At 37.7% G+C, this 15,219-nt stretch overlaps 1 protein-coding gene across 7 annotated transcripts in view; it reads right to left on the reverse strand.

Moving 5' to 3' along the window:
- Positions 1-15,219, reverse strand: part of IFT88 (intraflagellar transport 88) — a 135,586-nt gene that overhangs the window by 36,046 nt on the left and 84,321 nt on the right. For all 7 annotated transcript variants that reach the window (XM_038573513.1, XM_038573509.1, XM_038573508.1 and 4 more), the window contains exons 21-22: positions 3,279-3,331; positions 1,680-1,745 (exon numbers count right to left, since the gene is read on the reverse strand). In XM_038573513.1, coding sequence (XP_038429441.1) covers positions 1,680-1,745; positions 3,279-3,331 — 119 coding nt within the window. The remainder of the gene's footprint in view (positions 1-1,679; positions 1,746-3,278; positions 3,332-15,219) is intronic.

The following is a 15,219-nucleotide window of genomic DNA, read 5'->3' on the forward strand; positions in this document are numbered from 1 at the left end:
TTTAAATGAGGATCCCTGTAGGTTGGGCTAGAATTTGTGCTTTTTAAAGTTTTACAAGTAATTCCACATAGCCTGTTTCCTGACGGCATTTGCAAACCACTGCTGTAAATGAACAAATCTGCTTCTAATCAGCATTAGAAAAGCCCTTGCTCCTAAACTGCTACCAAAGGCCATAATTCTGAGCTCTCTGCTGTTGACCTTTCACAAAAGCCAAATGGAGAAAAATATTAATGAAGGAACATTCAGTACATCTCATCACTGGATCAGGCTGAGCCATGGGAAAACTTGGTATAGAAAAGATTTGTCTTACTGAACTGAAATGCATTGTTTAGTGCTGTCACTGAAGGACAAAATTAAAAAGTCTTTCAAACGTTTTATTTGCTGTAAGGATGTCATGAAAGCCAGGAGCTGCTGTAGCTTTAATTGAGCTTATCTAACATATCTCTTGGTTTCAAAACATAAATGAAAAGTCAGAAATGTTTTCTTCTTCCCCAAGAATTACTTTATGTTTCCTCATAAATAGAAAATATTATATAACTGATTATATTTTTTCTCTTTCCTTTAGCTGCAAAGCTATTCAGGGCCAAATACACAGTTTAATGGGAGTATGTCATGTGAATATGGTTATTTTGTATTTTTCTTTTCTTTTCTTTTTTTTTTAGATCTTATTTTTTTAATTTTTATTTATTTATGATAGTCACAGAGAGAGAGAGGCAGAGACACAGGCAGAGGGAGAAGCAGGCTCCATGCACCGGGAGCCTGACGTGGGATTCGATCCAGGGTCTCCAGGATCGCGCCCTGGGCCAAAGGCAGGCGCCAAACCGCTGCGCCACCCAGGGATCCCAATTTTGTATTTTTCTTGATCATGACTTTGTTGTTGGTACTCCTGTTATACTTCACATTATTACTTTAAGTTACATCAAACCTTTTGTGCAACAAGATGGGGAATAAATGAGTATTTTCTACAAAGCTAACTTCACAAAAGGGAAATAAGTAACATACCAACATAATATTTTAAACTTAAGGTAACATTAAAATTCATTTGCTATCCATATGAGCAAGATGATTGTTCTATTTTCATAAACTCAAAGTATTTTTCAACCTCAGAAAGCTGCATACTAAGTAGAGAGTTAAAAATGCCTTTTCTGGGGCGCCTGGGTGGAGCAGTTGGTTAAGCCTTTGGTTAGGCATCTGCCTTCAGCTCAGGTCATGATCCTGGTATCCTGGGATCAAGCACTGGGCTCCCTGCTCAGCAGGGAGCCTGCTTCTCTCTTCCTCCGTCTCTCCTCCTGCTCATGGCACACACCCTCTCTCTTTCATTCTAGCTTTCAAGTAAATAAATTTTTAAAAATGCATTTTCTATAAAACATCAGTTTATGAACTTTAAAAAATAAAAAATAGTCCAAAATTTATTCTTCAAATTTCATAAAACTTTGAAATAGAGATCTGTTTACTACTGAAGAGAACCTAGTGGTATACTTAAATCCATCAAAAATTAAATTCTATAAAATGTACTTGCATAGTCAAATTTTGTGATCCCATAACCACATGTGTAAACATGTATCACAAATTATAGGCTGGTGGCTATATATGTAATTACTGTAGCAAATGTAATTATCATACACAAGGACATAAAATGTGAGAACGGATAGCTTCAAAGTTACAAGACATAAACTCACATTCAACATTTTCTGGAAATTTTCTGTGAATATCCTTATAAGTGTCTAATGCTTTTTGGTAGTTACCTATAAATAAAAAAGGAGAAAAAACCACACTAGTAGATTATCAAAATTAGTAAGATTCAGCAAAATAGTAATTTTAATCCAAGACACTGGCACCATTTATTGGTTTAGTAAGAAGACTTCCAGGTTTGCCACAAGCATATATAAACCATTCTTAATATAAGTTCTGGAAAAAAATGTACAGATAAAAGAAATTTGAAAAGGGCAGAGCAGAAGTAAATGGGTGATGACTAAAACTTAGTTTAGTTCTTAAAATAAATATGTTAGTGTCAAAGATTAAGATCTATTCAATTTCTTAAAAATTAATGATTGTTTTAGAAGAACAACAAATTTAAAAATAATTTAAGTGATAAGCTAACATTAATTTCAATGTCATTCACTTAGTTGGAAAAGATGAAAAATAACCTTTTCTGGTAGTTTTTATTTTGAAATATTAAAAAGTTTATCCAAAGCGTTTTGTTTTAGAATATAACTTAGCTTCATAGCAGCAAAGAATAGGAAAAATGAATTTTAGATCAAGGATTTTTGCTAATATCTCAGTAAACAAGTAATATCAATATCTCTGAGCCCCACTACACACAAGGGCCAGCCATGCTGATCCTCTAAGAGCTGTGGTAAGAATTGGATGCAACAGAGTCAGGAAGCCCACAGCACCCAGCATCTCTCAATAAACATCAGCTTCTCTTCTTCAGATCTGTACTTCAGTAACATAAGGGAGTTTCTGTTTTAAATCACTCAGAATACCTTATATGTACATTTCACATATGGCTGACACTGTAATGAACACTGGTAATTCAGAACTCACTCTAATAGAAATAACATGTACATACAGTACAGTGATATTCTAGGTATCATAGGAAATACAACAACAGCAAAGAAATCATCTAAATGCTCTGAGGACTCCTGTGTATATATTCTGATCCCCATTCTAAAGGAGTTCACAGACGTAAAGAAAGAAACCTTCTACACAACAGGATGAGAACACTGTTAACACTGTCACAGTCTGTGCTCCTCTGGGATCAAGGAATTTCTTTTCCTGAATCATTTGCAGGCTCTACAAGAGGGATTACAAATCTGTTAACATTTATCTCCTTGCTTAATCTCTGATGAGAGATTCTACTTCACAGTTAGTCCAGCACTACTACATCTCCATGCTTCAGGACAAGTGTCAGCAGTACAAGATATAATAAAAACAGTTACCGAAAACACAAAGATACCTAGTTTTATCTGGTATACCAGTTGTTCCAGCTCTGGGACTTCTTCAGGCTTCTCAGGAGTGAGACAGTCTTACAAGTTTGGCAGAGCATACAAGGATGTTTAGACTTATGTGAATAGAAAATGGAAATATAAACTATAGAATGTCTATTTTTCTGTGACTAACTTATGTTTCTCATATAATGCTTTGAGTATGTGTAGTAATCAAAAGCTAATGTTTTAATAAACAAATATGCAGTTGGAACACAGTTACATGCATAATTACCTAAAAGATAGAAAGAAGCAAGTTATATAAAAAATGAATAAAATTAAAGCATTTACCACTTCTTCTAAAACAGCTAGCTACCATCAGCTGCCATTTCACTTGTGTAGGCCTATAAAAGGAATAAATTATATGAAATCAGAGATGAAATATAAATAATCTGTGATTATTAGTTTTATAAAGCTATATATCTACAGTATCTTTCAAGTACTGTTTTTTTCAAATACTTTTTGACCTTTGATTAGATCTTTATTATTGACACTAGCATACAATTTCCTTCGTTATTACCTGTCACATGCATATTAGAAAATTTAAATTTAAGAGTCCTTCAATCCAGTTCATGCCTTTATTTAGATTTTATGTGAACCACTTAGCCTGTTTGACTAAAGATTCTATTTTATTTTATTATTTTTTAAAGATTTTATTTATATATTCATGAGAGACACAGAGAGAGAGGCAGACATAGGCAGAGGGAGAAGCAGGCTCCATGCAGGGAGCCCAATGTGGGATTCAATCCCAGGACTCTGGGATCACACTCTGAGCTGAAGGCAGATGCTCAACCACTGAGCCACCCAGGTGTTCCTAACTGCATTCTATTTTAAACATTATCACTACCTTTGTCCTAATTTTATACTTTGAGAAATTTAGGCTTGCAAATTTAGTACCCATGAGGCAACTTTTGACCTTGTGTGTGAAGAATTAGGCTTCAACCAAAGACAGAGTAAAAAAAAAAAAAAAAAAAAAAAAAAAGAATTGTATTTGTCCTTTTTTTTCCTCTTAAAAGAATTTTTCTTTCTTTCTTTTTTTTAAGATTTTATTTACTTATTCATAGACACAGAGAGAGAGGCAGAGACACAGGAAGAGGGAGAGAGAGCGGGAGAAGCAGGCTCCATGCAGGGACTGGATCCCAGGTCTCCAGGATCACACCCCAGGCTGCAGGCGGCGCCAAACCACTGCGCCACTGGGGCTGCCCAAGAATTTCTTTTCTAAAATAAGTATCATGACCAGGATTTCTAAAGACTGGTATAAATAAAAATAAAATTAGAAGAACTGAAGACTAATCGAATGCTTTTCTCATTTCTTTTTACTCTTCCTTCTATTTACCTGATGGCTTCAAAGACAGATACCCTCATTCCTACTCAAAATGATGGCACACCTATCAGAACTTTGGAGTTAGATTAAATCACGATTTAAATCACAGCCCTACTACTTGGGCAAATTACTTAACCTCAAATCCACTCCCTACACAGCTCTCCACTTTGATCTAAAGAAAACATGTATCTAACCACATTAATTCCCTCTTTAAAATATGTCACCTCTTCTCCAACTACATGATAAAACCCTAGGTCCTAATCCAGTTCATCCATGGTTAGCCATTTGCTGCCTCTCCAACTCCACTTCCATGGTGCCTGAACATTTCATGCTATAGCAAATCAAAACAGGAAACCAAGTCCCCTGCATTCACTGGATTTTCTATCTAGACTCCCAATGTTTCCACATACCAGCATCTTCTCTTAGAGGCTCATTCTAACCTCATTTCTGCTTTTCCATGCTAGACAGGATTCGATTGTTCTAGGCACTCTTCTAATGTCCTAGAATCTCTTTAGTACTGCATTTACTATACTGTATTAGTTTCCAAATACCGTATTAAACTATTAATTCCTGAAGGAAGCAGAGTTTTTGTATTCCTAGGATTGGCATGATGCCTGATATATACAGGGTGATCACTAATCATTAATTCCTCTTCATTTACATATTTAAGTACTTATCTTGATTATTTCCTTCAAGGTTGGGATTTGGTAATCTATTAATTCTGTGAGCTTGGTAAGTTATTTAAACTTATGTCTCTGTTTACTCATCTACAAAGCAAGGACAATAACAGGACCTACTTTGTAAAGCTATTGTGAGGATTAAATAACAATATATGTAAACAATAAACACTGGTTATTATCATAACCACTTCTCTCTTCTTCAGGAAAGCCTTATTTCATGAATGCCACCTACTGGGAAATTTAAAAAATAGCCACCAGAGCAGTTGTTAAGTAGTGTGTGCACGGATATGTGCGCAAGGTTATATGGAAAATGGATTAATTCTTTTCAACCACTAAAATAGGGAAGAGTTATTATCTCCATATTTGGAATAAGTAAGCACCACTGGAAAGTAAATTTCTGGATTTAAGATGGCAGAGTAAAGACCTTTTACTTCACAATGTCTTTTCCGGAAATTAAGCCTGCCAAAACAAGGAGAGTAAGACAGATAAACTCCATCTCAGATGAAACTCAAATCATATAAAACCATATATAAATGATGGATGACAGATAAAAAAAATGGAAACGGACTTTAGTAGGGCAAAGAAAGGTAAAATTCAAGTGCTTGTAAACAGCATACTGAAGACAGGTGCTCAGATCTTCCCTGCAAACACCAGAAATGCTCAAGAACTGGAATCACCAGCATTGAGGAAGGAGGCATAAGGCATAAAACTACAAAAAAAGGAAAATAGACTGGAAATGTGATGGAGAAGCAGTGGGACACCCCCTCTGTGTGGTCAGGGAATAACTCCTCACCTCCAGGAGCTTCTCAGGAAGGCTCCAGCCCAGGAGCCCCAGCTGATTGGAGGTGCTGGACAGAAAACTGGAGGATGAAGCAGAGAGTCTGCTTCTGGAACAATGGAATCCTCAGCCCAGCCTTTCAGCTGCTGGAATGGTAGCAGCCAGCCTTAATTCCTGATGCACATCAGAGGATGCTTCTCTGAATACACTGGCCCCAGAGAAAAGACTTTAGAGCTTTAAGATTAAATAATTTTTATTAAAGATTTTATTTATTTATTCATGAGAGAGAGAGAGAGAGAGAGAGAGAGAGAGAGAGAGGCAGAGACACAGTCAGAGGGAGAAGCAGGCTCCATGCAGGGAGCCTGATATGGGACTCAATCCCGGGTCTCCAAGATCACACCCTGGGCTGAAGGTGGCGCTAAACGCTGAGCCACCCCGGCTGCCCAAGATTAACTCTTAAAACACAATCATACTATTAACATGTTCTAATGCAGCATTTGGTGAAGGTGCTATTGGCATTTAGGCTGAGACAACTCACGGTACAGGTCCTGTACACATTACTGAATGTTTACTGTCCTTGGTGGCTGCCTACCTAATGCCCACAGTGCTTCCCCATCATCATAATAAAAATGCCCCTCTCCCTACATTTCCAAATGGCTCCCCCAGGGTTGGGCAAGGTTGCCTTTCTTTGCTCATATTGTCTTTATTCTTTAATTTTAAAATCTTTTATTGTGAAGTATAACACATATGTAAAAGTACACAAAATTATACAGCTCAATAAACTATTATAAAGTGAATGCTCATGTAACTATCCTAGAGTTCAAGAAATAGAATGTTGCCAGAAGCTTCCTTCACACTTCCTTCCAACATTACCTCCTTCATCTACAAAGGCAACTACTATCCTGACTTTTTTTAAAATTTTTATTTACTTATGATAGTCACACACACACACACAGAGAGGCAGAGACATAGGCAGAGGGAGAAGCAGGCTCCATGCACCGGGAGCCCGACGTGGGATTCGATCCCGGGTCTCCAGGATCGCGCCCTGGGCCAAAGGCAGGCGCCAAACCGCTGCGCCACCCAGGGATCCCTATCCTGACTTTTTAACACTGATTTAGCCTTTCTGAACTTTACATGAATGAAATAATATACTAGGTACCCTCTTTTTATAGCTTTATTGCAATACAATGCATTAATATATAATACACCCATTTAAAGTGTATTATTCAAAGGTTTTTAGTGTAGCACATTAATTTTTAAAATTATGATGAAAATAAACAGAATTTTTGCCATTTTAGGACATTTTGGGGTGGTACAATTCAGTGGCATTAATTATATTCAGAATGTTGTGCCATCATGACCACTGCCTTTTCAAAACCTTTTCCAATAGCCAAACAGAAATCACACAACCATTAGGTAATAACTCTTCATTTCTCCCCCCAGATTCTAGTAACCTCTAATATGTGATCTATCTCTGTGAATGTGCCCATTCTAGATATTTCATACAAGTGAGATCACACCATATTTGTCCTTCTGTGCCTGGCTTCTTTCACTTAGCGTGTTTTCCTGGTCCTTCATGTTGTAGCATGTGTAAGAATGTCATTCTTCTTTATGGCTGAATAATATACTCCATTGCATGTGTACAACCACATTTTGTTGCTTATCCATTCATCAGTGATGGTTGTTTCCACCTTTTGGCTATTGTGAAAAATGCTGTGGATATGCATGTACAAATATCTTTTTGAGTCTCAGCTTTCAATTCCTTAGTATACACCTACAAGCTGAATTGTGGGATCATATGGTAATTCTAAGGATAGCCTTCTGAGGAACCACCAAATACTTTTCCATAAAAAAACACCACTTTAAAATTGAACACCAATAAAAAATTAATTTATTAAAAAAAAAAAAACACCACTTTAGGCACTTGGGTGGCTCAGTGATTGAGTGTCTGCCTTTGGCTCAGGTCGTGATCCAAGGAGTCCTGGGACAGAGTCCTACATCGGGCTCCCTCTGCATCCCCCACCCCCTAATGCACTCTCTCAGATAAGTAAATAAAATCTTTATATATATAAAAAAAGTCTTAGCTCTCAGGCCATTAAAAAAAAAACAGGCAATGGGTGGTAATGGGTAGTTGCTGACTCCTACTTTATTTAAAATTTTTTTAAAAAAGATTTTCTTTATTTATTCATGAGAGACACACGGGGGGGGGGGGAGGGCAGAGACACAGGCAGAGGGAAAAGCAGGCTCCAGGCAGGGAGCCCGACATGGACTCGATCCTGGGACCCCAGGATCACGCCCCAGGCTGAAGGTGGTGCTAAACCGCCGAGCCACTGGGGCTGCCCTATTTTTAAAATTTTAAAAGATTTTATTTAAATTCTAGTTAACATACAGTGTTATATTAGTTTCAGGTATACAACAGAAGATTCAACACTTCCACACATGACCTGGTGCTCATCATAACAAGTGCACTGCTTAATCACCATCACCTATTTAACACACTGCCCTGCCCATCTCCCCTCTGCTAACAATCAGCTTGTTCTCTATAGTTAAAAGTCTGTTTCTTCCTTTGCTTCTCTTTTTTCCCTTTGCTTATTTGTTTTGTTTCTTAAATTCCACATGTAAGTGAAATCATATGGTATTAGTCTTTCTCTGACTGGCTTATTTCACTTACCATTATATTCTCATTGCAAATGGCAAGATTTTATTTTGTTGGCTGAATAATATTCCAGTGTACGTACACACACACACACAGTTTTCTTTTTTTTAATTTTTTTAAAATTTTTTTTATTTATGATAGAGAGAGAGAGAGAGAGGCAGAGACACAGGCAGAGGGAGAAGCAGGCTCCATGCACCAGGAGCCCGATGTGGGATTCGATCCCGGGTCTCCAGGATTGCGCCCTGGGCCAAAGGCAGGCGCCAAACCACTGCGCCACCCAGGGATCCCCACACACAGTTTTCTTTATCCAGTCATCAGCTGATGGACATTTGGGCAGTCTCCATAATTGGCTATTGTAAATAATGTTGCTATAAATATCAATATGCAAATATCCCTCTGACTTATTATTTTTGCATTCTTTGGGTAAATACCTAGTAGTGTGATTGCTGAATCATAGGGTAGTTCCATTTTTAACGTTTTGAGGAACCTCTATATTATGTTCTACAGTGTTTGAATCAATTTGCATTTCCACCAATAGTGCAAGAGGGTTCCTCTTCCTCCACATTCTAGCCAACACCTGTTATTTCTTGTGTTGTTGATTTTTAGCCATTCTGATAGATATGAGGAGATATCTCATTGTGGTTTTGAGTTGCATTTCTCTGATAAGTGATGGGCATCTTCTCATGTGTCTGTTGGCCATCTGTATGTCTTCTCTGGAGAAATGTTTGTGCATGTCTTCTGCCCATTTTTTAATTGGATTTGTTTTTTGGGTGTTGAGTTTTATAAGTTCTTTACATATTTTGGACACTAACCTTTTATTGGACAGGTCATTTATCTTCTTCCACTCTACAGGCTGTCTTTTAGTTTTGTTGATTGTTTATTTCACAGTGTAGAAACTTTTTGTTTTGATGTAGCCACAATAGTTTATTTTGCTTTTGTTTCCCTTGCCTCAGAAGATGTATCTAGTAAGAAACTGCTATGGCTGATGTCAAAGAGCTGTGCTCTCTTACTGCCTGTGCTCTCTTCTAGGATTTTTATGGTCTCATGTCTCACATTTATGTCCTTAATCCATTTTGAGTTTATCTTTGTGTATGGTGAAAGAGAATGGTCCAGTTTCATTCTTCTGCATGTGGCTGTCAAGTTTTCCCAACACCGTCTCTGTTTTCCCAACACAGTGTCTTGTTGAAGAGACTGTCTTTTCCCCATTGGATATTCATTCCTGCTTTGTTGAAAATTAATTGACCATATAATTGTGAGCTCTTTTTCTATTCTTTCCCATTGATCTTTGTGTATATTTCTGTGTCAGTACTGTACTGTTTTCTATTCTTTCCCATTGATCTTTGTGTATATTTCTGTGTCAGTACTGTACTGTTTTGATTACTACACTCTGTAACATAACCTAAAGCCTGGAATTGTGATCCTTCCACCTTTGCTTTACTTTTTCAAGATTGCTTTGGCTATTTGGGGTCTTTTGCGGTTTCATACAGATTTTAGGACCGTTTCTTCTAGTTCCGTGAAGAAGGCTATTGGTATTTTAATAGGGATTGCATTAAATGTGTAGATTGCTTTGGGTAGTATCGATATTTTAATGGTATTTGTTCTTCCCATCCATGAGCATGGAATAGCTTTCCATTTCTCTGTATCCTCTTCAGTTTTGTAGTGTTCAGAGTACAGGTCTTTACAATTTTGGTTAAGTTTCTTCCTAATTTTATTATTTTTAGTGTGATTGTACATAGGACTAATTCCTTAATTTCTCTTTCTGTTGGTTCATTCTTCGTGTATAGATTTCTGTACGTTGGTTTTGTATCCTGCTACTTTATTGAACTCCTGTATCAGTTCCAGCAGTTTTTTGACAAAGTTTTTTTGTTTTTTTTTTTTTTTGGTTTCTACACAGAATATCCTGTCATTAGCAAACAGTGAAAGTTTCCTTGCCAATTTGGATGCCTTTTATTTCTTTTTTTTGTCTGACTGCTGTGGCTAAGACTTTATGCTGAATCAAAGTTGTGAGAGTGGACATCCCTGTCTTATTCCTGACTGTAGAGGAAAAGCTGTCAGTTTTTCTCCACTTAAGATATTAGCTGTGGGTTTTTCATATGTGGTCTTTATTATGTTGAAGTATGTTGCCTCTAAACCTACGCTATTGAGGATTTTTATCAGGAATGGATGTTGTACTTTGTCAAATGCTTTTTCTGCATCTATTGAAGTGGTCACATGATTTTTATCTTTTCTCTTATTAATGTAATATATCATGTTGATGTGCAAATATTGAACCATCTTTGCAAACCAGGAATAAATCTCACTTCATTGTGGTGAATATATTTTTTTATGTGTTGTTGGACTTGGCTTGTGAGCATTTCGTTGAGGACTTTTGCATCTATGTTCAACAAGAGATACTGGCCTTTAGTTCTTTTTCAGTGTTGTCTTCATCTGGTTTTGGTATCAAGGTAAAGCTGGGCTCACAGAATGAATTTGGAAGTCTTCCTTTCATTTCTATTTTTTGGAGTATTTTGAGAGAATGGGTATTTACTCTTCTTTAAATATTTGGTAGAATTTGCTCGTGAAGTCATCTGGTACTAAAGTTTTGTTTGTGGGGAGTTTTTGACTACTGACTCAATTTCCTGGCTGGTTATACTGGTTTCTTCCGATTTTCTATTTCTTCCTATCTTAGTTTTGGTAACTTAATATGTTTCCGGGAATTTATGACTTCTAGGTTGTCCAATTTGTTGGTATATAGTTTTTCTGAATATTCTCTGATAACTATTTCTGTGGTGTTGGCTGTTATTTATCCTCTCTCATTTGTGACTTTACTGATTTAAGTCTTTCCTTTTTATCTGGATAAGCCTGGCTAGAGGTTTATAAAGTTTTTTCAAAGAACCAACTCCTAGTTTCATTGATCTGTTCTATTGAGTTTTTAAAGTATCTGTATAATTTATTTCTGTCCTAATCTTCATTATTTCTCCCCTCTGTTGGTTTTAGTTTTTTTTTTTTTTTTTAAGATTTTATTTATTTATTTAATGAGAGACACAGGCAGAGGGAGAAGCAGCTCCACACAGGGAGCCCAATGTGGGACTTGATGCTGGGGCTCCGGGATCACGCCCTGGGCCAAAGGCAGATGCTCAACCGCTGAGCTCACCCAAGCACCCGTGGTTTTAGGTTTTATTTGTTGTTCTTTTTTCTAGCTCCTACAGGTGTGAGGTTACATAGTTCACTTGAGATTTTCCTTGCCTCAAGGAAGGTTTTGGGGCCTTGTGTTTTCATTTTCAATTGTTTGCATGTACTTTCAAAATTTCTTCTTTATGTCCTGGTTGACCCATTCATTGTTTAGTAGCATGTTGTTTAACCTCCATGTATTTGTGGTCTTTCCAGATTTTTTCCTGTGGTTGACTTCTACTTTCATAGTGTGTTAGTCAGAAAAGGTGCATGGTATGATGTCAATCTTCTTGAATTGGCTGAGGCCTGCATTGTGGTCTACCATGTGATCTATGTTGGAGAATGTTCTATGTGCACTTGAAAAGAATGTATATTCTGCTGTTGTAGGATAGAGTATTCTGAATATATCTGTTAAATCATCTGTTCCCAAGTGTTGTGCAAAGCCACTGTTTCCGTGTTGGTTTTGTTTGGATAATCTGTCCTTTGATGTAAGTGGGGTGTTAAAGTCCCCTACTATGATTATATTATCATCAGTTAGTTCCTTTATGTTTGTTATTGCTTTATGTATTTTGAGTGCTTCTATGGTGGGTCCATAACTATTTATACAATTGTTATATCTTCTTTTGGATTGTCCCTTTTGTAATTATTTAGTGTCCTTCTTTGTCTCTTGTCACAGCTTTTGTTTTAAAGTCTAGTTTGTCCAATATAAGTATTGTTACTCCAGCTTTCTTTTGACATCCATTTGCATAGCAGATGTTTCTCTATCCCCTCGCTTTAAATCTACAGGTGTCTTTAGATCTAAAATGAGTTTCCTGTAGGCAGCATATGGAGGGGTATTGTTTTTTTGTTTGTTTTTTAACCGTTCTGACACCCTATGTCTTCTGGAGCATTTAGTAATTTACATTTAAAGTAATAATTGATAGATATATATTTATTGCTATTTTATTACTTGTTTTGCAGTTGTTTCTAGAGATTTTCTCTGATTCTTTCTTATCTTTCCTGGTTTGGTTTTCTTTAGTAATATGTTTGGATTTCTTTCTCTTTATTCTTTGCATATTTATTAGTAGTTTTGATTTGTGGTTATCATTAGCTTGTATTTGGCATCTTCTGCATGATGATTGTTCAAATTTCAACCCATTCTTTAAATCTTTCCTCCCCTTGTTTTAGGTATATGGTGTCATATTTTACATCCCTTTGTGAGTTCCTTGAATGATTTCTTTTTTTTTTTTAATTTTTATTTATTTATGATAGTCACAGAGAGAGAGAGAGAGAGGCGCAGAGACACAGGCAGAGGGAGAAGCAGGTTCCATGCACCGGGAGCCCGATGTGGGATTCGATCCCGGGTCTCCAGGATCGCGCCCTGGGCCAAAGGCAGGCGCCAAACTGCTGCGCCACCCAGGGATCCCCCTTGAATGATTTCTTATAGAAACATTCATTTTCACTGCTTTTGTGTCTCCTACTTTCTTATTATCACTTCTGGTCTTTCTTTTCCACTCAGAGAATCCCCTTTAGTATTTCTTGCAGGGCTGGTTTAGTGGTCATGAACTCCTTTAGTTTTTGTCTGTGAAACTATTTCTCCTTCTATTTTGAATATTAGCCTTGCTGGATAGAGTATTCTTGGTGGCATATTTTTCCCATTCAGCACTCTGAATATATCATGCCACTCTCTTCTGGCTTGGAGAGTTTCTGCTGAAAAATCTGCTGATAGCCTTATGGCTTTTCCCTTATAAGTAACTGTCCTCTTTTGTCTTGCTGCTTTTAAGATTCTCCCTTGTCACTATATTTTCCCAGTTTAATTAAAATATGTCTTGGTGTGGCTCTGCTTTTGTTGATTTTGATGGGGATTCTCTGTGCCTTCTAGATCTGGATATGTTTCCTTCCTCAGATTAGGAAAGTTTTCAGTTATTGTTTCTTCATATAAAATTTCTGCCCCCTCTTCTCTTTCTTCTTCTTCTGGGACTCTCATAATATGAATGCTATTATGTCTGATGGAGCCACTGAGGTCCCTAAGTCTATTTTTATTTTGCATAATCCTTTCTCTCTTTTGTTCAGTTTCATTGCTTTCCATTACTCTGTCTTCTAGGTCACTAATTTGTCCCTCTGCTTCTAGCCTGTTGTTCATCGCATCAAGTGTGTTTATTGCACTCTTCATCTCTGATTCTTTTTTTAACTCTTTTATCTCTGTGGTAAGGGTCTCATTGATGTCTTTTACTCTTTTCTCAGATCCAGTGAGTATCTTTACGATCACTGCGTTAAATGCTGCATTAGGCATATTACTCATATCTGTTTCACTTAGATCTCTATCTCTGGCCTTACCCTGTTCCTTCATTTGGGATAAATTCCTCTGTCTTTTCATTTTGTCTAAGTCTCTGCATGTTTCTGTGTGCTAGAAAAAGCAGTTGTGTCTCTTGTTCATGAACCTTATGACCTTATGAAGAAGAGTTCATGTAGTGCCCAGGGCCTGGTTCTTCAGGGAACATTTCCAGAGTGTACGGTGTGTGCTCTGGCTGCTCTACCTTCAGGCTAGTCATCTGCAAAGACTTTCCCTGCCTACTGTGGGCACTGTTCGGTCCCTGGCCTGAAGGTGATAAATTTTAACTAGGTATATTCTGGTCTGCTTGTGAAATAAGATTTGTCATCACCTCCACCAGAACTGAGGCCCTGCAAAACTGGTTGGGAGATGGGATGTGGGCATGGGATTGTGCTGGTTTTCTTAGGGAGGGGGCCTGCCATGCTGGGGCTGGGGTAAGCCAATCTTAGAAGGGCATTTCTACCAGAGCACCAAGGGGTGGGGCTTAGCGTAAGCAAGTTAGGTAGCCAGTGTCAGTGCTGTGCTGCTTCCTGTAGGAGGCCCTGTGCTTATACTGAGGTGAAGGAAGTGTTGCTGGCCAGCTCCTTTTTCCTGGAGAGTCCTCTCCGTGAATGCTGCCTTTCAGGGACATGCTCTGAGAAGGCAAATAACCTCCTCACTATGTGCCTTAGGCACTCTTTAGATCGTTTTTTCCACACTGTACGGCCCTGGGTAGTTTGCCTGCTTTCTTTCCAAGAGCAGTCCAGCCCTCTGACACTTAAAACTTCAGGCTTTAAGCACCTCTGGTTGCAAGAACTCACAAAACTCAGCCCCTTTCACTTTCCAAGCCAATGGCTATACGGAAATATTCCCTTTGTGCATTCCTGTGTGCTCCCCCTTCTCTCATCCTTCTCTGCAACCCTGGTTCCCTCCCCTGTACAGCAGCCAGGATCTATTTCTCCCAGAAGCCAGGCTCTGTTTCTCCCCTAAACCACATCTCTATACATCTTAGATTCTTCAGTGTGGCTTCTTCATTACTTGAAGTTGTGGTGTCTTCTGCCAGTCTTCAGGTTGATTTCTGGGGTATTTTGGATTATTTGATAGTTATCTAGTTGTATTCCTATGATGAGGCAAACCTAAGCATCTTACTTTGCTGCCATTTCTGCCTTACTCCATTCTTGAAGGATAGTTTTGCTAGATATAGACTTCTTGGCTGACAGTTTTTTATTTTAGCACTTCGTATCATCTTGCTGTTTTTTGGCCTCCAAGATTTCTGGGAAATCTGTTAATCTGAGGATCTCTTTTACACGATAAATAACTTTTTTCTTGTTGCATTTAAGAGTCTTTGTCTTTT

Source organism: Canis lupus, chromosome 25, assembly GCF_011100685.1.
Source record: "Canis lupus familiaris isolate Mischka breed German Shepherd chromosome 25, alternate assembly UU_Cfam_GSD_1.0, whole genome shotgun sequence".
Classification (NCBI taxonomy): Eukaryota; Metazoa; Chordata; class Mammalia; order Carnivora; family Canidae; genus Canis; species Canis lupus.